Source organism: Martes martes (assembly GCF_963455335.1).
Source record: "Martes martes genome assembly, chromosome: 10".
Classification (NCBI taxonomy): domain Eukaryota; kingdom Metazoa; phylum Chordata; class Mammalia; order Carnivora; family Mustelidae; genus Martes; species Martes martes.
This window is the reverse complement of record NC_137898.1, coordinates 15092995-15118493: the sequence shown is the minus strand read 5'-3', so window position 1 is coordinate 15118493 and position 25499 is coordinate 15092995. Positions and strand designations below refer to the sequence as shown.

Here is a 25499-nt window from a genome sequence, read left to right as displayed (position 1 = left end):
CTAGAGGATTACAGCCTGAGCAACTGACATGCAAGTGTTCCAATAAGACCATACTCCTTGAAAAGCCCCTGAAATGAGAGTAAAGGAAGAAAAGAGAAAGTACTCACCAATTTTGCACCGAAGTTCAGAGTCCAAATGTAAAGACTCACAGCCCCACGTTCGGGCGCCATATGATGAAGTTCTAGAACCTGGGTGAGGTTCGGTGGGCTGAGGTCCGGAGCCGATGACCAAGAAAGAATTCTTGAGACATCTTTGGTGCAAAATGGTGGTTTATTAAAGCACGGGGACAGGACCCGTGGGCAGGAAGAGCTGCTGCCGACAATGAACTTTATACCATAGTGTTTGCCGTGATAATATGACATAGAGAATATTAATTTTATATCATATCAGGATAAATATCAACATTTTGCTTTGTGTACATATAGCACATGAGAGCGTTTAAAAAGTAGAATCCCCATTTGTATGATTTCTTTTTCTGTTTTGCTAAATGTTCTATTTCGATGTAAGTATAAGTTGTTGTTTTTTTTTTTTAAGATTCCATTTATTCATTTAAAGAGAGATAGAGACAGAGACAGAGAGAGCACAAGCAAGGGGAGAGGCAGAGTCAGAGGGAGAGGGAGAAGCAGACTTCCAGCTGAGCTGAGAGCCAGACATGGGGCTCAATCACAGAACTAGGAGATCATGATCTGAGCTGAAGGTAGAAGCCCAACCATCTGAGCCAACCAGGTGCCCCTAAGCATTATTTTATCTAGTTTTTATTCTGACCTGAAGACTTCTTTTTCTGTTATTCAAATTTATATTAAGTGCAAGATAAAAATGGATTCAAAGACATTAAGAAATTGAAACACAAAATACACCAAAAATGAAAAATAAAACTTTTAATAGTTGAAAAGTACAGATCTATGGCAAGTAGGATGACCTGACACAACCATATTCCAAGAAGTGTTCTCACATTCCTTCCTCAGGTCTCAGACTTTCTCATCCTTGGCTAGAAATTACAAAAACCCAGTAGCAAGTTGTGTTGCACTTTAAAATGTATTTATTTTGGAACTATTGTTTACTACTTAAATAAGTGTACTTTCCTTGGTCAACTAATACATCTTTGTGTTGGGGAAAGTTGGATATTTGAGGTCGGAATAGAAAGGGTTAAGATCTTCCCATTGAAATCCATGTAATTTTTAACTATTGCCTCTGTATTTAACAGAGATTAGTTTTTCAGGAGCAGTTTAATTCTTCAGAGATTGTCTTAAATGAAGACCACTGAAGCTTTAAATTTACTTTAATTTGAAAGTCTGACAAGGGTTCTTTAGGAATCTCTTCAATGCATCCTTCACATCCTTATTCCTTAGGCTGTAGATGAGGGGATTCAGCATTGGTATCACCAAGGTGTAGAAGACAGAGGCCATTTTATCAGTATCTAAGGAGTGGTTGGTCCTTGGTTGCAAATACATGAAGAGAAGTGTCCCATAGAACACAGTGACAGCCATCATGTGAGAGGCACAGGTGGAAAAGGCTTTTCGTCGACCCTCTGAGGAACGGATCCTCAAGATGGCAAGGACAATGTTGAAGTACGATGTTAGAACAATAATCATAGAGAAAAACAAATTGGTCCCTGAAAAGGTAAACACTGCTGTTTCTGGAAGATAGGTGTCAGAACAGGACAATGCCAACAAAGGGACATTATCACAGTAAAAATGGTTGATTACATTGGAAGAGCAGTACAACACCGAGAACACACAGGAGGAGACAGTCAGTGCTGTGGTCAGACTGTAGAGGTAAGTGAGGGACACTAGGAGTATGCACATCTGTGGAGAGACCACCACCATGTAGAGCAGGGGGTTGCAAATAGCCACGTAACGATCATATGCCATTGCAGCCAGCATGAAAATCTCACCAACAATGAAAACCAGGAACCCACCCAGCTGGGCTGCACATCCATAGTAGGATATGGTTTTCTTTGTAACCAAGAAGTTTACCAGCATTTTGGGGGCAATGACAGTAGAATCACCAAGATTGATGATAGCCAAGTGCCTGAGGAAGAAGTACATGGGTGTTTGGAGCTGAGAGTCAACACTGGTGAGGGTGATGATGCCCAGGTTCCCTGCCATGGTCAGCCCATAGATCAGCAGGAAAACAAAGAAGAGTGGAATCTGGAGTTCTGGGCGATCTGAGACTCCCATGAGAATGAACTCGGTCACACTAGTAAGATTTTCTGAGGCCATTTATTTTGTTGTTCTCATCTTTTTGTGGGGGAAAATGAAAGGAGATTAGTAGATGATGAGGTTGATTTTTCTGGTAGATGCTAGATTTTAGACTGTCTCGTTTAAATCAGATTATTTTTGTTCACAATTAAAAATGTCAGACCTTATTGCATTTCTCCAAATCTTTTAACAAAATTGAGAAATACAAACATTCTAAAGTCCTGTTTCATTTTTTAAACTTTTTTTATTTTTTTAACTTTTTTTCTCATTTTTTTCTTATGTTAGTCACCATATAGCACATCATTAGTTTGATGTAGTGTTCCATGATTCATTGTTTGTGTATAATACCCATTGCTCCATGGAATCCGTGCCCTCTTTACTACCCATCACCAAGTTCACCCATCCTCCCAACCCCTATCTTTTCAGTTTCAGGTTAATAGAACAGTTGTAACAAGCTATTAATTTTTCAATTGTGTTTTAAATAATGTATATTCGTTGAATATATATTAATCTACTGTAGTATATGCATTAATATTTATATGTATATTAAACATATTAATTATAATATTGCATGGATATATATTTACATATACACATTCATGCCTCTGTGTATGTTTCCAATGATAAATGATAGATACATGTAAGAAGCTGATGAACCAGAGTGACTTCCGGTGACTTTCAGTTATTTTTAACTTAGCTGCCAGTGGCTGTCTGTTCAATCCACACCCTGTCACCATCCTTGGAAATTTTCTTTTTCTGCATGAAATACTGTGACAATGCTGGGTTTTCTGTAACAGTTTCTACCATACTGTGCTATTTCAGCTGCCCACCACAGACTCTACCTCCTTAGTCTTCCTTTTTAGGGTTATTCAGAAACTGAATTTTTTTTTAAATAATCATATTTCTTCTGCTAAATAAACTAGTCCTTTTTATCACTCTGACCTCTACCTGCTCAGACACTTCTCTATTATTGTGTTCTCTATTATTTTGTCCATCTTACAGCTCTTTTCTTTAATTTGTTTAAAACCTGTTTTGATGTTTTGAAAAATATTACCTGTAGTTTTGAATTGCTCAAGTTTGGTCATTTTGTTTTCCTTATTCAGAGAAAGGCAGAGAGAAGCCTGTTAACATTATTTGCTATGTGATGTATGCTGCCCAGAACAATGCTAGCCATTTCAAAATAATGATCTCATTATCTTGCAGGAGGGTCCTAGAAGATGAACATAATTATTTATATGTCTGATGAGACAGACAGTTGAGGCTCGATGAGATTAAGTCATACAAAGAGTCTGTGTACAATATTTATTAATGCTATGGTTTTCCAGTTTTGCTTTATGTGTTTTGTTTGTTTGGTCACTTGGTTGGTTAGATGTTAGGCCACCAATTATTAGCTGTGTGATTTTTATCAAGTATTTATATTCTTGTGTTGTGTGAATGTAATGAAATAATACACAAACATGCATTAGTACAGAGTCTGTTAACAATGAACGCAGGATAATTGGTTCCAGCTGTTCTTATTAGCATGTTTTGAATAATATTTAAATGTGGTTTCCTGTTTGTGTCCCAGTAACTCATTTTATCTCACTAAGTTTCATAGTTGAAATGTGAAATAGCAAGTATATTATAATTTTGCATATTTAATCAACTGGGACATGTGATATCTGGCTATATATTTAAAAAACAATGCAGGTTGTGTTCTCCCACAACCTGATTCTTTCTTAAATCTATGGTGATTGTTGAATATAAGATAATTTATTCCATACATCAAATATGTCTGATGAGGTTATACAATTGTGTTGCACTAGATATCCCATATCTCTTTTCTCCTACCTCCACATCTGAAGGAAATGTACAGGTAAGTCCATGGTGGAAAATGGAATGGTCACACTGACTTTAGACAAAATGTTTCCAGCTTGTTTTGTGCACATAAAGCAGCTCAGTGCATATTTCACTCAGAGATATAATATACTCAATAAACATCCTTAATTTAACAAGAGAAAAAAAAAACTACCAACAATACTGTGGATTGTGTATTATGAATTCATGCAATTAGCTTTGAAAAACATATTTGCATATATCATTACCTGTTATTAATTCCTTCTTTTATTAATTCCTTCTTCTAATGAAATATCACTAATGGCAAAACTTAGGTATTTTTTTTTATCTTGGTAAGTATGTCACTGAAATAAAGACTTTTTCTCTTATTCAGAAATTTTCTGATTTGTTTCTGATAAAGCTATGTTAGTTTCTTACACATAATTTTTCAAGTTTGTTTTTGAAAAGAAGTATTTTATAAGCCTACCAAATAAAATAACATGTCAGAAAAGAACTTTAAAGATGTACATAATGCGGAGGGGCCTGGTTTCAACTCAAGTCGTGATCTTATGTTCCTGAGATCAAGCTCTGAGTGGGGCTATGTGCTCAGCATGGAGACTGATCGATATTCTCTCTCCCTCTTCCTCTGCTCTCCCCACTCATGCTTTCTCTCTCTCTAAAATAAAAAAATTAAAAAAATAAAAATATTTATATAATATTAATCATTTATATTAAAGTTAGGCTGAAGAATAAGAGTGAAAATATTTATAAATATCTTCTGAAATGATTTCAAGAGGTATTCTATTGATCTCTAACTGTACAACTTGTCCTCAACTTATTTACACCTGAGTTGTGTTCGGGACAAACTGCACCTTGACAGGAACTGTCAGTGTCCACCAGCATCTGAAAGCCTGACAGCTGACATCAGGGAACCTTTCCATCTTAGAGTTTGTCACCCTGGACAATGTGAACATCCAGAAGGGGAGAAACTTATTTTTCTTGAAGTTTAACAATTTAGTAGGTCCATCTTGGAGAAGAAATTAGATATTTCGAATTACTTAAGAAGCTTCCTGTCTGGTATAGAGGGCCTTCTAAAACATCAGTCTGCCAGCTCTAAGGCAGAAAAATTCCTCTTTACCCCTGAGGTCGAATAGAATCCTCATAATGACTCTTCATTTCTCTGTAGAAATGCTCACACTGTCTAATTTACCAGCAGGGGTGCTGGGGACCATGTTTTGAGTCATTTCTCTGTCCCTGCCACTGAGGCTTCAGAGAACAGGGAGTTAAGACCCCAGTCAGTCCTGAGTCTGATTTGAATCCATAAAGTTCCCAAGATACACGGTCTTCACATCCAGGATGAATACTTAGTAAATGGCTGGGGTGAACCTACCTGTCCAGAGATCTGCTGAGACCCACTGTGAAGGTTCTGCAGGAGGTACGCTGAGGAAATTTACGTGTGCGTGAAGTCCCCGAAGACTTGAACGCCGGAATAAGCTTGTTTATAGGTTCAGTCCCTATACAAGAAAACAGGAATTCCCAGATGGGTTCTGATTCCTCACAGAAAGAAAGACCAATTACACAGGTCTCCACACAAGAATTGCACCCAGAGAGTGAAAATGTAGGGCCAGCCTAGAATTTGCTTAGATGATCCTATTGAGGAACACTCTCGTGCAATGATCCACCCTTTGTGTATTTGTTTCTTTTGAACTGTTCCCAGTAATGTTTGGGAAGTGTTGCTGGGGCCCTGGGGTGGAGAAAATCCAACAGTTAGAAAGTTCCGGATTCTGGCCCCAATGTTTCACTTTACTGTGAATGTTGGGAATAGAACTGAAGGCAAAGCTTCCATTCTCATCAAGAAAAAGCCCTGGTGTATTTGCCATAAGAAACACATGATTTCTACCATAAACGTAAAATATGCATTATTGTAAGAAGACTCTCAATTGTTGTATTGAAATTTGAATATGCCCATCATATATTTGGTTTTATTGCTGGCTTTTAATTAAAATTATTTGATAGAAAATGCATTTTTCATATAATCTTTTTTTAAAGAAGATTTTATTTAGCCATCTGACACAGAGAGAGACAGAGAAAGAGAGCATAAGCAGGGGGAGTAGCAGAGGGAGAGGGGAGAAGCAGGCTCCTCACTGAGCAGGGAGCTCCACATGGGACTAGATTCCAGGACCCCAGGATCATGACCTGAGCTGAGGGCATACACCAAACCGACTGAGCCATGCAAGTGTTCCTTCATATGATCTTTTGGTCTTTCCTCACGCATGTATAAATATTACAATTAAACATTGATAACATTTTATTTTACTTCTTGTGTCAGATTTTCTGGTCTGTATGTTTTATAAGTGAAAAAGCATGTCTAAATAATTTGTCTTTGTATTAATATCTTGTCAAATAATACCCAGAAAAGAGTAGGTTTTCAAAATATATTTGGTGACTTCCTGACTGAGACAATGAATGAAGAATAAGTGAATGAGGGAATATACTATCCATATTCTGAAATAAAATATGAGGTTTTGTCTTCATCTGTGCCATACATCTTTAATGTGATTTTAACTTTGATAGATAAACAGTGACAGCTTGGTTATCATTCCCTAGAATATTCACACTTTAGGGCAGGACACACTGTTCCTTCATTCTGGTATTCCTAAAATCTAACATGAGTGTGGTACATTTTAGAAGTAACAGACAAATTGTGGATCATAGAGAGGAAATACCAAAGATTTTTAAACAACTTATGTTACTCATGAGAATGAATTGAAATCCTTAAGGTTCCTTCTAGGGTCCAAGTGTTCACATGAAGCTTGTGTTGTTGCTTCCTCTGTAAATTGTCAATTGTCTGTCATGTGGCCAACGATAGTCTGTACCTTGCTCAGTTAACAGTACTTTCATTCGTCCATCAGTTCAGCGAAATTCCTTATCTATGTGGTGTTCCTGTATCATTGTAAAATAAAAAAAAATTAGTTTTACACTTCCCATTTTTGAAAAAAATTAGTTTTACACTTCCCATTTTTATTGATGCTTTATTTTACAATTAATCTCTCATTTGAACCTTATTATTTATTGTACAACGTATATTTTCTGTACCCTAAATTCTGAATATGCTATATCAAAACATACTTTGGTCAAGCAGATAAAATTATAAGACAGAATAAGACCATTACTGGATCACAAAATTTCACATTTCCAAATTTTTGTAGGAAAGGCACTCACACACATGCTTACCAGCAGAATGCTAATGTTTCCTTTATGTGTTCACAATCACTTGATAGTCCTGGACTTTTTGATGTCAGTCAGTGATATGAGTGTGTGAAAGTGTTTTTATATCACTTTACATTCACATTTTCCTAATCGTTATTAAGGTAACATATATGCATTGGCTTAAAGAATTTTCTTCTCTTGTAATTATCTGTGTATAGTTTTTGTTCATTATTCTATGGAATTTTAGTCTATTATTTATTAATTCAACCAGATACATAATTACATTTGTTTCCTTGAGTTTATGTTTATTTCTTTTACTATATTTGTGATTTTTTTTTCATTTAGACCTTTATAATTTTAAAAAGCATAAAATTTATTTTTGTGATTATGAGTTGTGTTTAAGGATCTCTTTAATGCTGAATCACAAACACACACACACACACAGGGTCACTCTTCATTTGTGTGGTTTAGATATGGAAGGATAACAAATATCAGTGGCTATAATTTAGTTTTTGAATTTGGAGAAAGGAACTATGTGAAGAGCAGCGGGGAGGGCCTTGTAAACAGGAGAAAATAAATGCAGAGAAATTGTGGTGGGAATATATGATGATAAGAGATGCTTTGTATAAGAACTGGTGAGCAGTCATTTAGACCTAATAATCCCACTTTAGAGAAATATCTTTAAGCAGGACTCTAAGAAGATGGTCTCACTGGGATTAAAAAATACAGACATTCCTTGAAGAAAATAGTTTTCACAAAATAATAATAAAAAATATATAAAAATGAAAGAAAGGAGAACATCACAACATAAAATTTGTCCTTGAAGGAGACATCTTTGCAATGACAATGACGTCTGCTGAAAGGAAGACAAAGCAAGCAACAGAAGGTGCTCTTTTCTGTACCTTGGTTCTTGGTCCTGGGCACTGAGTGGTGGCATCTGCAAGGGCATCAGAAGGGGAAGGTCAAAGGAAAACAGAGCTAAAAGCTGAGCTGGGGTCAAGCTTTCAAGGATCCCATAGGGATAAGCTGGGTTTAGTTGGGGGAAGAACCGAATGTGCCAGCCAATTCTGCCTTAATTTCTAAATTGTGCTTCTTATTGCCATTCTTGAGTGTAAGTATGATCTTCATACATGCTAATGCTTAGACTTTGTTTTCTATAAGAAATTAAAGCAGGTTTAATGCCCATGCTCTGGACAAATAACAAAAAGGGGAGAAATACACTCTCACAAGCAGCATGTTAGTTACTCCAGGGATTTGAACATATTATCTGTGATCCTTGAACCACAGTCTGGGATTAGATGCCAATGTGTGGATCTAGGGTTGGAGCAGAGTCTGAACCAAACACTCCATGGAAACTGGATTAGGATTATGTGAGATAGGGCTGTGCTACCAATTAGGTGATAGTTGATCAAGCTAGTCAGATATAATTATGTTATTTATAATTGCAAATATTGTAGCCTATGCATTCAAGTAATACGGAGATGAAAGAAAATAACTTACAACATTCTAAATTAAAGGTTGCATACATATATTCCTTTGTGTGCATTCATGTTGTATCCATCAGTAAAGCTTGTACAAAAACATACGTGTGTGTATGTTTATGTGTGTGTGTGTATACATATATCAGCAGGAATATATGAAAAAGCAAGTGGATGATACACATTTTCTGTTTAAGAAAATAGTGTGAGTAGAGGATTGACTATGATCTTTATTTTAAGATATCCAGATATTTAAAATATCCATGAATGTTATTTCAAAAATAACAAAAATAAAATAAGATAAAATATCCAGGGAGAACAAAAATACATTAATAAGCTAAAGCAAACATTTTCGTCATATCTTCTTGATATTGAAGTACAGAATGTCACTCTGTTTTTAAATTCAATTTTTTTCCTATTAAAATACAGTTTATTGAATCAAATTTTCCTAAACACTTTCTGCATCGCCTCTTTTACATCTTTGTTCCTCAAACTATAGATGACGGGATTCAGCATGGGAATCACAATCGTGTAAAATATCGACACTATCATGTCATGGTCCAAAGCATAGCTGGAACTCGGTCTCACATACATGAAGAGAACTGTACCATGAAAAACTGACACTCCAGTTAGGTGAGAACCGCATGTAGAAAAGACTTTCCGTCTCCCTTCAGCAGAATGCATCCTCAGAATTACCAGCACAATGAAACCATAGGAGATCAGGACTATTAGTATAGTAGATATCTCAATAGATCCAGCGAAGTAGAAGAGCAGCAGCTGGTTGGTTCCATGCAATATATGCCCTCTACAATACCTACCACCAGGCTCACCCAACCTCCCACCCCCCGCCCCTCCAAACCTTCAGTTTGTTTCTCAGAGTCCACAGTCTCTCATGGTTCATCTCCCCCTCCGATTTCCCCCAATTCCCTTCTCCTCTCCATCTCCCCATGTCCTTCGTGTTATTCCTTATGCTTCACAAGTAAGTGAAATCATATGATAATTGACTCTCTCTGCTTGACTTATTTCACTCAGCATAATCTCTTCCAGTCCCATCCATGTTGATACAAAAGTTGGGTATTCATCCTTTCTGATGGAGGCATCATACTCCATAGTGTATATGGACCCCATCTTCCTTATCTATTCGTCCGTTGAAGGGCATCTTGGTTCTTTCCACAGTTTGGCGACTGTGGCCATTGTGCTTTCAGTTTTTAAAATGTCTTCATTCAACCTGGGAGGCATTATTATGTGGTGGGGGCTCTTGTAACACAGTGGTTACAGCAAGGGCTATACAACAGCAACAACAACAACAACAATGGCAACAGTAATAATAATAATACCTGACTCGGGGGTGCTGGAAGAACGAAATGACTCACGTACAATAGGTCATTGCACCTGGCACAATGCCAACTGTCAACAGATTTTCGTTGCTGTTATTGCCATTATTTCAGGAGGCAGTTGGTAGAGGTGAGTATGGAACCACACCTCCAATCGCAGCAGTTGTTTTTGGGCAGTAAAATCCCAGCAATCCTTATTCCTCGGGGCCAGCTTGCACTTTCTTTCTGCCCCTTGGTTCCTGGACCTCTGGACCGGTTCTTGGACTCTTTTGATGTTTGCTGCCTGCCCCTGCCTTGGTGATCCTCCACACCTTCCCTTTGGAGTTGAATGTTGCCATCTTGCATCTTTCCTGAAGAGTTTAGAACAGTGTGTGTGTGTGCATGGGTGTGTGTACATGGGTGTGTGTACCTGCCTGTGCATATGAGCAGAGGGGTTGAGAAGAGGGATAAGATGTTCTGGAGGCATAAATAGTAAAATCTCATAATCGCATGTCTCGAGGTGGGGTGCCTTCCTATGTAATGTGGTTGGTCTTGGCTCCTGCCCTCTGCCCCTAGCTTCCATCCCCCCACCGTGGGGAGAGGGAAATGTGGAGAGCAGGCAAGGGCTGATGGGAAGGGAGGAGTGAGGGCAGGTAGCTGCTTTTGTCTGCCAGTATTCTGTTGGTCAAATCTTTCTCGGAGTCACTGCCATTGTCCTGAAAGTCCTAGGCAGCTGCAGGGCTCAGACATGCCAACGTAAACCTGGGTCACCAGATGTTATTCAGGGATGTTTCTCTGCAAAGTTAATTTTACTAAGACGAGAAACAAACTAAAATTTGTTAGAAATGGCAGCTCTCTGTGCTCGTCAACTTCCTCCTCTCGGAAGTTCTCAGTATAATCTCATGCTCATCTGTCTGTCTCCCTTGCTGGGCTGTGAGCAAATCTTGGGCAGGTACACTGCTTTGTTTATGGTCTTCCTCGGGTCTCTGGTACATGATAAGCACAAGAACTTTGCAAGTCTTTGCAGTGTGAATGAGGGAGTGCACTCCAAAATACAGGGTCAGCTGTGCCTGTTGCTGGGCCCCCAGTGCTGAGAGCATTTCCAAGCTCTCTGGGTGAAACAAGCCTGCACTGGTTCAGTGTCTATCTGGGGACATTACTCTTTGCCACTGGTGCTACTGGTGAGAGAGGCTTCTGGAGGCTGATCGAAGACACAGAAGTGGGTATAAAGCAGTGAAATAACAGATGGAAATTTACAGTCAGTTTCCAGGGGAGCAGGAGGTGGGAAGAGCAGACATTTACTTGCTGCTTTGACAGCCCGTTGAGAGAGGCCATTATGGCCAAATTTGCTGTGGCAGGAGGAAAGCTGGGGATGGAAGAGAGGGACCTACTGTTTCCTTAGTTGACCAGAGTTGGCCAGCATGGGGCCAGAAAGAAAACAATATATGCTGGGTAGTTCTGATGTCCCATCTTACAGAGAGGGTGACTGAAATCCTTCCGCTTATTCAACATGTTTACGGAGCCCCTACTATATTCCAGACACTGTCCTATGAACTGGAATATAGCCACATTTGATGGATATACAGTGTGTACCTGTAGGGCATTCGGGGCCAATATCCATTTTGATTGGTGTCCATGATGGCTGGTGGTTCCACATTTTGACTGTTGTCTCTTTAGTAGTGAATAAAACAAAGTTTCAGTTCTCCTGTGCTCACTTTCTGGAGACAGATGATGAACATACACTCAAACACGTATATGATAGGTGACGATTAGTGCTATGAAGAAAATTAAATCAGGACACAGGGGCAGATGTAGGACCTAGGTTTGATGGATCTGAAGGATGACCACGTGGCCTCAATCCGCACAGCCTGTGATGAAGGGACTGGGGGAGCCGCTGGCCGTAACCTACCATTCTACCCAAGAGATCTTCTTATTTATTGAGCTCCTACCATGCACCAGGTACCATGCTGAGCACTAGAAATATAGCAGTCAAGAAAGCAGGCAAGGTCCCTTTCTGGGAAGACAGACACAGGGAAAAAAGATCTTCAGTGATTGTAAAGATCTTAAGTTGCTCAAAGGGAGAATGCAGGATGGTCCAGGTAGGTAAACTCAGGGCTCCGTGCTCCCCTGGGGCGGGGGTGGCCTCCCTGAGAAAGTCATGCATTTGCTCCGTGCATTGGTCCTGTCTTCTCTCTTTTTCCTTGTCAGGTGTTCTTTATAAGCTCATCTTGACTTTTTTTTTTTAACTACAGATATCACCTTCGTTAGATAATGTGTATGTGTGTGTGTGTGTGTGTGTATCTACAACCTATTTATTGTTCACATCTTTGTGGTGTGATTTCACCCCTTAGGTGATTTTATAGCCTTGCATCGCTCATGTGAGATAACTTACTTCAGTCTATGAAATACAGATTTTAATGAACCAAGAGGCGGCAACAAGGAAAACGTTATTTCTCCCGAGTCCTCTAAATATGAATCAAGGGGTAATAAGATGTACATAGCGGGCTTATAAAAACAGTGCTGTGGTAATGACTGATTAAAAATATCCAGTTGTTTGGGGCACCTGGGTGGTTCAGTCAGTTAAGCGTCGGCTTTCGGCTTGGGTCACGTTCCCAGGGTGCTGGGACTAATCCCCACATCGGCTCCCTGCTTGCTGGGGAGCCTGCTTCTCCCCCTCCTCCCCACTCCTGCTCTCTCTCGCTCTCTTTCTCTCTCTCAAATAAATAAAAAAATCTTTTTTAAATAAATAAAATCTTTAAAAAAATCCAGTTGTTTATAGCTTATTTGACCTGGTACTTAATGGTGCTACTCTGTTCACTATCGATAGCAAATGCTGAACTTAGATGCTCCCTTTGACTCTTTCTTGATAATCTACCTATCTCTCTTCTCTAGTTGTGTCGAGAAATGTAAAACAAACAAACAAACAAACATGTGGTTAATATAAACTCCTTGGTTTTGAAAAGCATCATCCCTTCCTGTCTGGTTCCTTGCATCCTCCATCCTTGTTGGCTGCTGCTGGGGCTGAGTCCTTCCAACACATCTTTCTTTCGCGGTTCTGATGCTGTCCAGATGCTTTCCGCCAGCCCCGGACTCCACAGCCAGACCACCGAGCAGCTCCAATGAGCACCACCAAACTGTGAATCATTCAGGGTGGTCCCTTTCGCCTGGGTGTCCATACCATTCAGGGAAGAGGATGGTGGAGGGAGCCCAGATGTCGCCCTGCGATTTCCTGGAGAAGGAGAGTCTGAGCAGGAGGAGCTGGGAGGCACGATTGGGAAAAGCTGCGGGCTTCCTTTCCAGGCCCTGGGAAGGAGCTCCAACTTACGGGATGAGCAAAGGTTTACCTGGAAATACCCTGGAACTGCAGGGAGGTCACGTCCACCCCCCACCTTTGTGAGCCACAACCTTTTGCTCTATCTGACCTGTCTACATGGATAAAGGTGCACCATCTATCTTGTTTTAGGCATAGAGAAACTGCCATATCTGGAGTGATTTATTCCTGCCTGTGATTGTTTTCCTCACCATGCCGTCCTCTCCCAAGGCTGCTGGATGAAGGCCAGGAGACTGGTCAGAGCTGTAGCACTGTTATTTTCTGCCTCTCTGGTCCTAGGGATGACAATGCATAGAGAATATTTACTGACCACCTACTTTGTGCCAGGTATGAGGCTAAGTTGCTCTGTGTGTGTCCCCACAGCCTGCCAATGGCAGGGGAAGAACTTCTCCCTGATCATTCTCCTTCCAAAGCCCAAGCCTATACCATCTTTCTGAACCTCGGTGTTCCTCTTCTGTTAAATGGGGATCCTAATTCTCCTGGTCACCACACCAGGGTTCAAAACAGAGCACTGCTGTGCACCTGCACACTGGAGCAGAGACTTGTTGTTTTGGTGATTGGTTGTGAGGCGGAGCTGCCTTCCAGCTCCCAGGTCTGCCCCAGGCCCGGTGCTTGGAGGAGACGAGAGGCCTGAGCGGATGGGGACTGGGGAGGGCTGTGCAGCCGCAGTGTCTCCGAGTTTTGTCCCCGGGACGTGCGTGCCAGAGCTGCAAGAAATGCTCACTCTTGTCCACCTAGCCTGGAAAGGCGGACACGCTAGAAAGAAGTTTGGGACCTGTCAGGAGCAGGGAAGAACGGATTTCTTTTTCACCCATGTTTTGTTTTCCTCTCTCCAGGAGAGACATTTGGGGCCAAGGTGTTTGCATCTGGGTGGTGTCTTTGGCCCAGAGAACGGCTCTGGGCTGGCTCAGGCTCTGAATCCAGAAGGCACTGGTGGTCCTCATGCAGCACGTGAGGGTAGGAATTCATGCCCGCTGCCATGGCGTGGTCCCTACTGGAGGATTAAGGGGCGTGAAGATCAAGCTCAATGGACCCCATTAAGTGGAAGGATGATGACCCCAAGAACGGCAAATCAGACCACCTCCCGGTCTGAGGCAGTCTAGGGGAAGGGGTCCTGAATTGAGAAATCAAGCAATGCCAACAACTCTCCTTTAAGTTTGCTGTGGGTCCCTGGGGCAAAGAATAGCCCCTCTCTGGGCCTCAGTTTCTTCATCTAATCACATGGGGGCCATTGGGGAATGTCACCAGAAAGATGTGAGTGCTGACTGGCCCGTGAGCTGGCCCCAGGGGACGCGGAGGCTCCTCAAACCCCCCCCCCCCGCCCCTGTCCTTGGACTGTGGGTTCCGCTTGTGGTTTCTTTTCTCAGAGGCTGCTCCAAGGCCCTGGTCTTGAGCTAGTGATGTGGTGTTGAGGACACCTGCATGGTGTCCTTGACTGGACCCGGTTATGGCTTCTTTTTTTTTTTTTTTTTTTTAGATTTTATTTATTTATTTGACAGACAGATCACAAGTAGGCAGACAGGCAGGCAGAGAGAGAGAGGAGGAAGCAGGCTCCCTGCTGAGCAGAGAGCCCGATGCGGGGCTCGATCCCAGGACGCTGGGATCATGACCTGAGCCGAAGGCAGCGGCTTTAACCCACTGAGCCACCCAGGTGCCCCCCGGTTATGGCTTCTTAATAGAAACTTTTGGGATCCGGAGGGTGGGTGTGGGGACCCATTCATCTTGCTGCTGCCCTGGACAAGTCCTGAATGTAAGTTCCTTACCTTAGTATTAAAATTGCCACCCATGGGCCTGGAGTGGGCTGCCTCTTTCCTCAGTCTCTCCCTGCCCTTCAAGTAAGGGGGCTGTTTCAGAGTCTATCCGGGAGTATTTGGCCCAGATGATTCTGAGCAGACTGGGCCACTTCTAACAAGGGCAACGGCCAGGCATTTGAGACAGTGTTTAGTGGACTCTTTTCTGTAAGGCGCTGACTCCCTTTGACCTGACTGGTCTGCCCAGAATTCTCAGGTCTCAGATCCTACGTCAGTAAGGCCCTGGCAGGGAGGGCTGGGAGCCGGGCTGGGGTGACAAAGCAGCCACTGCCTGTACCCCAGAATAGCTGCAGCCCTCCTAGCATCTGCCGTCTCGTGGCGCGCTCCCAACCCATTGGCTGCTCTCGATCCCTGCTGTCTGGCAGGTGCTGCTTTCCCAGGTTTTATGGCAGCCGCTAAGCAGCCCTCTGTGTGTGCTCCAGAGGGCTGGCTCCTTCCTCCAAGCAGCTGGGATCAGAAGAGCGACTCTTCTCTGGTTGCCCCAATCCTGCCCCACTTCACCTCCCCAGTTTAGGACAGAAGGGTAGATTGAGACAGTGGAAAGAAGCCAAAGGTTGGTGGCAGGGGTCTTGGGTTCTTGCAGTCAACTCCCTATGTGACCAGGACGCAAGTCTGAACATCTTTCTTGGTTTCAGTATTTCACCTGGAAATTGAGGGCAATCAGGTTATGGTCCTACTGGTGTTCCCCAGGGCGGTCCTCCCAGTGGTCTTGTGATGTCCCCCTCAGAATCCGTATGTTGAAATCCTAACTCCCAATGTGATGGCATTTGGAGCTGGGGCTCTGGGGGGTCATTAAACCATGAGGATGGAACCCTCCCTCATCATAGGATTCATGCTCACAAAAAAGGAGGCAAGAGAACTAGCTAGCCCTCTTTCTGCCCTGGGAGGATACAATGAGAAGTCATCAGGCTGAAGCCCAGAAGGGGGTTCTCACCAGAACCTGACTGAGCTGGCTCCTGACCTTGGACTTCCAGTTTCCATAACTGTGAGAAAAATGTCTATTGTTCATAAGTCACCCAGGACATGGTACCTTGTTGTAACAGCCCCAAAGGATAAGACAGTTCCCTTCTGCTTGGCCAGTGCCCATGTCATGCTGGTTCTACAGTATTTTAAATATCTCCCCCAGAGGTCATAATGCCTGGGCAATTGCACAGAACTGGTGTGAGCTCAGTGGGGGTAAACGGTGGAAGAGGTGCTTTGGGAACTGGGAAGCCATAATCGGACATCTGATACACCCGTCTGCCCAGTGTCCATCTGTCTCCTCTGTCTAGGGAAGCAATTGCTCCTCGATTTTCCATCCACTTAACCACAGGGTTCAGATGGAGCTTGCTCCAGTCCTAGCTCCAAGGCTGCTGGCGACCCAGGCCTGGCAGATGAGCATTTTTGATTCTGGTCATAGTAATAAACTGACTAACAGAAAGACCCAGTCAGACCTGACCAATAAGGACACATCCTCTGACTGTGGTGATGGTTTAGGGATTGACGTGGGACCCAAACTAGGCCAAGCAGGTTATTTCTCTGCGATTATTCTCACTAGGATGAGAGGGAAGAATCCCTTGTCCTTTCGGTTATGAGCTTGAAGGATCGAACCATGACTACTCCTTCATGGAGAGAAGACCTGTCTAGGTAGAAAAGAGCGGAGACAACGAAAACAAACATAAGAGATGAAGAGGAGAGAGGAGGGGGTCTTGGTGACAACAAGCCTCAGCTCTCTCTGGCCCCCGATGCCCTGTTCTTACAGTTCTTCCTTAAAGCAGAATAAAGGATTCAGAGTATTAAGGAGTGGGGGACACTGTCACAGTTTTATTTTGGTGATCAGGGAAACCTTTTCTAATAAGGTCAAATACGATTTTATACCTGAATAAAGTAAGGGAGTAGGCCCGCTGAATACATAGAAGAGAATTCTAGGATGTGCAAAGGCCCTGAGGCAGTAGGGTACTTGGTATATTTGAGGAACAGCATGTAGACTAGTGGCTGGAGCTGAGTGAGAAAGGAAGAAGGCATCGTAGACTTCTCTCCGGAGTGTCAGCCACAGAGCTACTATGCCTGACTGGAGTTGGTGCTGGGGCCCCAGTCACAGCTTCAAGGACTTTGGGGCCTGCACCTGTGGAGGGGGTGTTTAAAAAGGTCAGAAACCAGTGCTAAGGTCTTTTCTGGCTCTGTAATCCTCTGTGAATACCCAATGGTTATATGACCTTCGTTGTAGCTTCCTCTGATAACTCAGCTGGGATCTACCCTCAAGATCTATTACCACAAGGATCCAGAGAAGGGAACTCTTCCAGAGTAGACAGAAGCGCTTTAGTGAAAAGGATTTCTTTCATTACAATTGCTGAGGTGTGACATTCCATGAACACCTGCCAGTTTGTTCCCCATGTGTTTGTTCCTTTCTTCATTGATGTAACAAGAATTTACTGAGTATCTAATATCTGCCAAGGTATACAAAAAGGCACTGAATATACAAAGATGAATCAGCCATGGTTTCTGCTTTCAAGGATCTCAGACTGGCTGGGTGTGGAGGAGGCAGCCGTGTAAACAGATAATTAGAGAGAAACATGGCAGGTGCTCACACCAAGGCAGGAATCCAGTGCCTCTGCAGGGCCCCTGAGGAGGGAGGGAAGAGTCAGATGGTTTCTAGTTAGAGAGAAGTTGGTCCCTCGACAGGACACTGAAGGCTGAGGGAAGTCTGGTTGGGGCAGAGCAGTTGGAGAGACAGTATGGAGGAGCAAGTAGTCATGGGAAAGGATGCAGTTAGGAAATGACAAACATTCAGAGTAGAGGGTTTTAGGGCTTAGAAGTGGTGGATAAGGTAGAGGAGAGTGGTTGAGGTCAACTTTTCCCCTGCACTGGGGTCAACTACTCCTGCACCAAGCCACCAGCCTACCGTTGGCGTTTAGACTTCGCTTTGTTGATTTGGAGAATCACTGGAGATTTTTAAGGAAGGGAGTAATGTAAGCAGATTGGATTGTTTAATGGGGCATGAGAGTACACTACACTACACTATACGATACTAATAATAAGAAATAGTCTGAAGAGAAAATGGTTAGTTTTTTGGGTAGAGACAGGGTCACAAACTCAAATCCAGCAAGGACAAGGCAGATGACCCGGGAGAGCAAGGAGGCCAGCAGGTTGTGTGGGCCCTGCCCTGTCTCAAGAGGGCGGGTGTTACTTAACTCAGTTGGTTGTTGCCCCAGTGGGGACTCAGGCCTAGGGGTGTCAGAGCCCCTGAGTTTTTCAAGAGCAGCTGAAAATCCAGATCCTTATGTAAAATCTCATCGTTTTTAAATGTTGGCAACTAATTTGAATTCTACAAAATGCTGTGTGGGCCACATATAACACATCTGTCAGCCCAATCTGTCTGCAGGCCACTGGTTTACAACTTCTGGGTTGAGAAAAGGGTTTTCTTTTTTTGTAAAGAGAGATCAAAATAGTTTTGGATCCAACAATTCATGCCTGGAATGATCTCTCACTCTAGGTTCTAGCACATTCTTAATCGTTACTTAAGACTCAGTTCTTCTCTCCTCTGTGTAGCTTTCTGCATCAACCCCCCCCCACCCCACCACACACCCTCCTACCACCCCAGACACCCCCAGTGAGTTATCAGGTCTTCGTGTTCCACTGTGTTGCTTATGTGCCCTGATATATGGGGGACATGGGAGTGGGGTGATGGTTATGGAGCAGGAGAGAAGCTGACACAAAAGCTATAGAATTATTGATTAATGGATGGAACCAAGACTTGCAGGAGACATTGTGAAGCTCACAGGACAGGTTCCTCGAAGACCAGAGCTGCTGCCTGGCGGCAGTCAGCCTGTGATGGAAAGAAGCCCAGGTCTGGAAGGAAAGGAAAGGGAAAGAAAGACAAAATGTTCCAGAATGGGTTGCATTTTGAAGACTTGAGAAAAGGTACAGCATCATGAGTTTCTGTAGGACTTGGTCTTAAGCACGGCTGGTTTCCATGCCACAGCCTGTGATCTCATGACTCTTTGATTACCACTGGTGCTGGCATACTGAAGATGGCCAGGCATTTCCAAAGAAGGGACCTAGGATATGGCGGCAGAGTCAAGTTCTGTTGTTTCACTGACCAACTGCCATTCATCTTCTCCTGGTTTCCCCAGGAATCCATCCGGTCCCCACTCAGGTCAATGCGCTTTGTACTTGGGGATTGGGTGTATGACTCAGGCAAGGCTCATCAAGGCTTCTCATGCCCTGGGCACAGTGGTCAGTGCAGGATGGCCCCATAATGCTATTGGGTCAGTGAGAATCAGGCTCAGAATTTTCCTTGAGTGACAAGCATTCTCTCTTTCCTGACGGATTAAATCCGGGAGGGTATAGGTCTAGAGCAACTGTTAGCCACCAAGAAGACCCTAAGGAGAAAGTCAACACGGGGAAGAGACGAGCTGAGAGGTAGAGAGAGGTCTAGAGACAGATGGTTTCATTCGAGCCCAAGGATCGGACTATAGCTAAAGCTAGTTAACCCCAGATTTTTTCATCGTTGTGGCCAGTAATTTTTTTCCTTCCTTAAACCAGTTTGCGTTACGCTTTTTTTTGTCAGGGGCAACCAAGAGGAGTCCTTCAACTTCAAAGAAAGGCACAAAGAGCAACTCCCTCCCAGGAGCTGTGCTTTCGGGTTTGCAAAGCATTTTATATCCATTGCCTTATTTGATCCTTCCAACTCTCCTGGGAACTAAGGAAAACAGGAATTTTTATTCCCCGATCACAGAGAAGGCAACCAAAGCTGAACAGGGTTAGGATCTACAGACAGATGGCTAGGAATACTAGAATGAGAATCCCGTTCTTCTGAGTCTGGTTCCGGAGCTTCTCTGCACCGATAATGTCATCTTAAATTAAACTCCCATAATGCTGAACTAAATTACACTAAAGCACCCCTGGAAATGGCCTCTCAGAGTCATAATTCATGCTGGGTAATTACAAAATAACTTTCTTCTCATTATTTTCCTACTTACATATCTCCAAGGGAAGGGCTGGTGATAAATGTCAGGGTCGGGACAATTTAGGTAATTATTTGGATGTCTGGCTGAAGCCCATATAAAACTTCTATCTGCCTGCTTTTAACTTCTGGTTGATGATCCTCAAATTGGAAACCCTCCATTTCATGTCCCCCATTCCAGTCCGATTATTTTGTAAAGAAATCATTGAGAGCCTCTCTCTAGCTATTCCATCTTTCTAGAAAGATCTTTCCCCGCGCTGCACACAGCTTCTGCTCCCCGTCATGTGTTAGCTTCAACACTCTCGACTCAGAATGGTTTTACTTCATAGAAAGGAAGTGTTTTCCCCCCTCCCTCAACCCTCAGTTTTGTCCATGTTAGGCTATGTTATATTCTTTATAACATTTTTCACAGTTTCTAATTTTTTCTTTTTTAAAAATTAACATATAATATATTATTTGCCCCTGGGGTACAGGTCTGTCACAATTTCTAATTTTTAAAAGTTTCTTTTAAACTTTTTCTTTCCTAGCAATAGACCGTCCAGCCAGATGTAAGTCTCACTTCTTTATCCCTAGAACCCAGCCCAGTGCCTGACATGGAGGGGATTCTCTAAACATTTTTTGGTGGAATAACCCAGGGAATGAAGAAGGACTTATTCAGGAGAGCCCATGAGCCAGTGGAGGTTCTGGCTTGGCGCTTAGCAGCCGTGAGCCTGGGGTGGGAGGAGATGAATCCTGAGAAAGGATCAACCTTCCAGGGAATAAAATATGAGCAGGAAGACATAGGGTGCCAAGGGCCAAGTGCCAGGGCACGGGGAAGGAATGAGTAGCCAGGGAAGGGGACAGGGATGGCTGGCAACCAGAAGAACGGGGGGCAGAAACTGTGTCCTAGAAGCTGGAGCAGGAGGAGCCTCAGGAAGAACAGGGGATCGACAGAAGTGTTCCATACTCCACTGGGTACCAGAGCATCTGATTCACACCTGACTTACTTTTCTAATTATTTTTACCCTGATTGTAGCAGTTGGCAGGTTTCTGAGTGGCAGTGTGATTTTGTTTGTAGCCTGCAATTCCCACCTCTCCAGGTTAGCAGGCATGAGTCTTTTGACCTTGCTGGAGAAGATGACACCTCTCAATATAGCTCTGTTTGCAAATGTCAGCTGAGATGCTGCTTGTCTCTCCTCTGGGTCTTTAAGAACATTCGAGGGAGTGCGCCCGCGCGCGCACACACACGTACACACACACACACACACCCCGCAATGCTTTACTCCCCACATCTCCTGCTCCCTCAGGAAGCAAGGGCATCTGCCAGACCACCACTTTGGAGTCCACCTGCTTGGGGGTCTTTACCAGCCTTTGATACTGCTGTGATGCAGGAGACAAGCATGTGATCTGCGGGGGGAGTCTTAAATATAAGGAACTCATCAATGCAGAGAGGAAAAGCTGAGACGTTGTTATCGTCCCAAGGGGCGGTCTCTACAGTGCCAGGAGCTGAGTCATCACACTCCAGAGGGGGACCCACACCTGAGTCCCTTGTTTCCTTTTGGAGGCACAAGCTTTCTGCATGCTCATGATAGCTGGAGGTTTTAATAGCTGCTAGTTTGGAGTGCTCACAATAGGCTCAGCTCTGTGTGAAGCTTTTTGTGTAAGTTCGTCTTATTTAATCGTCCCTGGAATCCTCTCAGGTCATTATTACTGGCTCCAGCTTGCAGACGAAGAAACAGAGGCTCACAGATATGGTATGACTCACTGAAGGTCACCCACAAATATATATATTGGAGAGAATCCAAACCAGGTTGTGGCTTTCGCCCAGACTCTACTCTGTTGGCGGAGGCATTGACCCATGCTGGTCACCTGATGGAGACTGCCAATGTCTGTCACTGTAATTGGCTAATGGGTGCCCGGCCCGGTGCCTGGATGCTGGGGGCAGCCATCAACTGGAAAGCAGTGCCGGTTTATACTTGATGTGACCTGATGGGTAGACTTTCTCCATGACACCCTCTCCTCCACTTCCCTCTTGGCCCACTCAAGGCCCTTGCTTCTGGTGGGGGCACTTTGTTTCCCCAAATAGGAAAAAAAAAACCCAAACAAACCCCAAACGACTCTTGTTTTAAGTAGGATTCAGCAGGATTCTTGCCTTTTCTCAGGAAGAGCCGGGGCTTTCTGTTTTGTTGGCGGGGGTGGGGGACATCCTCTGTGACTCAGCGGGGAGCCGCCTCCACCCACTGAAGGGTTGCCTGCCCTCCTTGGTCACATCCTAGCAGCCGCCAGGAAATGGGAAGAGTGATCAGTGAAGCAGCAGGCAAGCAGCAGGCACGGGGAGGAAAAAAAGCCTTCCTCCTAGGCTCTCCTCCAAAAGAAGATGCAGCCAGACTCTACAAAACCACAAACCAGGCTCTGGAAGGGCGTCGGGAGGGAGTGGGCCAATCGCCTCCCACTGCGTGTGCTCCATTTGGCTGGTCTGGCTCCATAGTGAGGCTGGGCCGTGATGGCGAGCTGGGGAGGGCATATAGTCAGTCCCTCCTTCTGTTCCCAACACCCCCCACCCCAGCGTTCTCCTCTTGCATGTGGGAGCCCCAGCTCAGAAGCAGGAGCCATTCACAAGCGCAGCCTGGGGGTCTGGTTTTTGTCTCTGGTTGTCCTGCGTCCCTGGCTGTGCTCACATCCCTGTCGGGGAGCTCTAAGTTGGCGCAAAGCCATTTCGCCTCATCTGTTTTCTGTTCATGGTGTCCACCCTGTGTAGCTTCTTTAAGCTGCTGGGACTGCTCTGTGCTGCACAAAAGCCGGTGCTGGGCACTCCTGCGCCCACCTTAGCACTGAATCCTGAGCAGCTCCTGGTTCTGATGCCACCACCCCTGGTCTGCTGCTATACCGAAAAACAGCTCTCCTACCGTGTATATTGGGGTCTTTTAAGGGGGACCCACTGAGCTCTGTACTGTGGCTTTTCTTGGCTTTCCAAGCCTTCTGAGGGTCCTCTGATAGCCAGTTGCATTTCTCTTCCTGTGGATTAATAGGACCCTCTTAGAAGCCTTCACTGATTCTGTAACATCCCACCCTTTGTCTTCTACAGTCCTTCTCAGACTGGTAAATACTGACTTCGGCTCCTATTCTTCCTAAATCATTGCAACCACAGGAGCGACAAGGACAAGTGATATTTGCTGAGCACTCACTACGTATGTGCCAAGCTCTGGGATACGCACCCGATACACAGAACCATACACAATCCTCATGACTCAGTGACTTGATGCTGTTACTCCTCTGATTTTATAGACGAGGCACGGGAAGCTCAGAGAGGGTCAGTAACTCACTTGAGGTCACAGGGAGCAGCGGGGTCAGACACAAGGTAGGAACCCAATAGCTGCTGGCTGAATGAACGGAATGAGTGGTCACTGGGCGGCTAGTTGTGCTGGGCAGCTGCACTGGCCAGGGTGGGACATTTGGAGACAGTTAGGCAAGCAGAAGGAAGAAACGTTCGGGCAGCAAGAGCCCTGGGATAGGCCCTGTGGGTGGTCAGCTGAGGCTCAAGGAATCCTCAGTACGAAAGCTGGGGAAGGCCATGAAGCCAAGGCTGAGGGACGGGTAAGGTGACCTTTGCGATCCGTTCTAACTCTGCGAGTCTGAGGTTATGGTGTAATTCCTAAAAACAAACAAACAAAAAACAAACCTAATAAAACCCATTGCAAACATGAAGCATGTCTAGCCGCAGCTGTTCTGAACAGGAGCTGAGCTCATGTTCACTCTGGCACAGGAACTGCCAACACCCATTAAGACAGAAGCCCTCCAGGGACCACTCTCAGGATTCCGTCAACAGAGAATGCTACTGACATCAGCTGGCATTTATGGGGCATTTATGGAGTGCTGACTACATGTCAGTCCAGATTATAAACCCTTTACCTGTGTAAGGGCAGTTCTCGCAACAAACCTGTGGGATTGTGAGTAGTGTATGTGCCAGGTGAACCCGAGGTAACAAGTTAGTCTTTGAGCCTCAGTGCCTTAACACAATAAAAGTCCATTTCTCTGGGAGAAGATATTTCCAAATGACATATCAGATAAAGGGCTAGTATCCAAAATCTATAAAGAGCTTATTAAACTCAACACCCAAGGAACAGATAATCCGATCAAGAAATGGGCAGAGGACATGAACAGACATTTCTTCAAAGAAGACATCCAGATGGCCAACAGACATGTGAGAAAGTGCTCCACATCATCCAGCTTCAGGGAAATGCAAATCAAAATCACAATGAGATTCCACCTCACACCAGTCAGAATGGCTAAAATTAACAAGTCAGGAAATGACAGATGCTGGCGAGGATGCGGAGAAAGGGGAACCCTCCTACACTGTTGGTGGGAATGCAAGGTGGTGCAACCACTCTGGAAAACAGCATGGAGGTTCCTCAAAAAGTTGAAAATAGAGCTACCCTATGACCCAGCAATTGCACTACTGGGTATTTACCCTAAAGATACAAACGTAGTGATCCGAAAGGGCATGTGCACCCGAATGTTTATAGCAGCAATGTCCACAATAGCCAAACCATGGAAAGAACCTAGATGTCCATCAACAGATGAATGGATAAAGAAGAGGTGGTATATATACACAATGGAATACTATGCAGCCATCAAAAGAAATGATATCTTGCCATTTGCGTCAACGTGGATGGAACTAGAGGTTATTATGCTTAGTGAAATAAGTCAACTGGAGAAAGACAACTATCGTATGATCTCTTTGATATGAGGAAGTGGAGATGCAACGTGCGGAGTTTTGGGGGTAGGAAGGGAGGGAGATAAACCATAAGAGACTCTTAATCTCACAAACAAACTGAGGGTTGCCGGGGGGAGGGGAATATGGAGAGGGTGGTGGGGTTATGGACATTGGGGAGGGTATGTGCTATGGTGAGTGCTATGAAGTGTGTAAACCTGGCGATTCACAGACCTGTACCCCTGGGGCTAATAATACATCATATGTTTATAGAAAAATAAAAATAATTTTTAAAAAAGTCTATTTCGCTCTTTCTTTCTTTAAGATTTTATGTATTTATTTGACAGAGGGATAGAGCACAAGTAAGCAGAGAGGCAGGCAGAGGGAGAGAGAGAAGCTCCCTGCTGAGCAGGGAGCCTGATGCAGGGCTTGATCCCAGGACCCTGAAATCATGTCCTGAGCCAAAGGCAGTTGCTTAACCAACCGAGCCACCCAGGTGCCCCGATTTCTCACTTTCTTAAAGGCCAAGGGAAGTTGGGCCATTTTTTACCTTTCTGTTCAGACACGTGTGCCCTCCAAGGGCGCTGTGGTAAGGAGAGAGACAGCGGAACAAGAGCATGGGTTTGCTGTTTGCAACCTGAGAACCTAAAATAACATCCTACCGCATATGCCAGTTGTGAGAGGTTAATGAAAAAGCAGCGGTGA

General features: G+C 44.0%; 1 protein-coding gene across 1 annotated transcript; it reads right to left on the bottom strand.

The window, feature by feature from the left end:
• Nucleotides 1-1274: 1274 nt before the first annotated feature.
• On the bottom strand, nt 1275-2222 carry LOC308350717 (olfactory receptor 8J2-like; the record flags this gene model as incomplete). The annotated part of the gene is made up of 1 exon (XM_080816225.1): nt 1275-2222. The coding sequence occupies one exon, from the start codon at nt 2220-2222 to the stop codon at nt 1275-1277; it is 948 nt and encodes a 315-aa protein (XP_080672351.1).
• Between the last annotated feature and the right edge of the window lie 23277 nt (nt 2223-25499).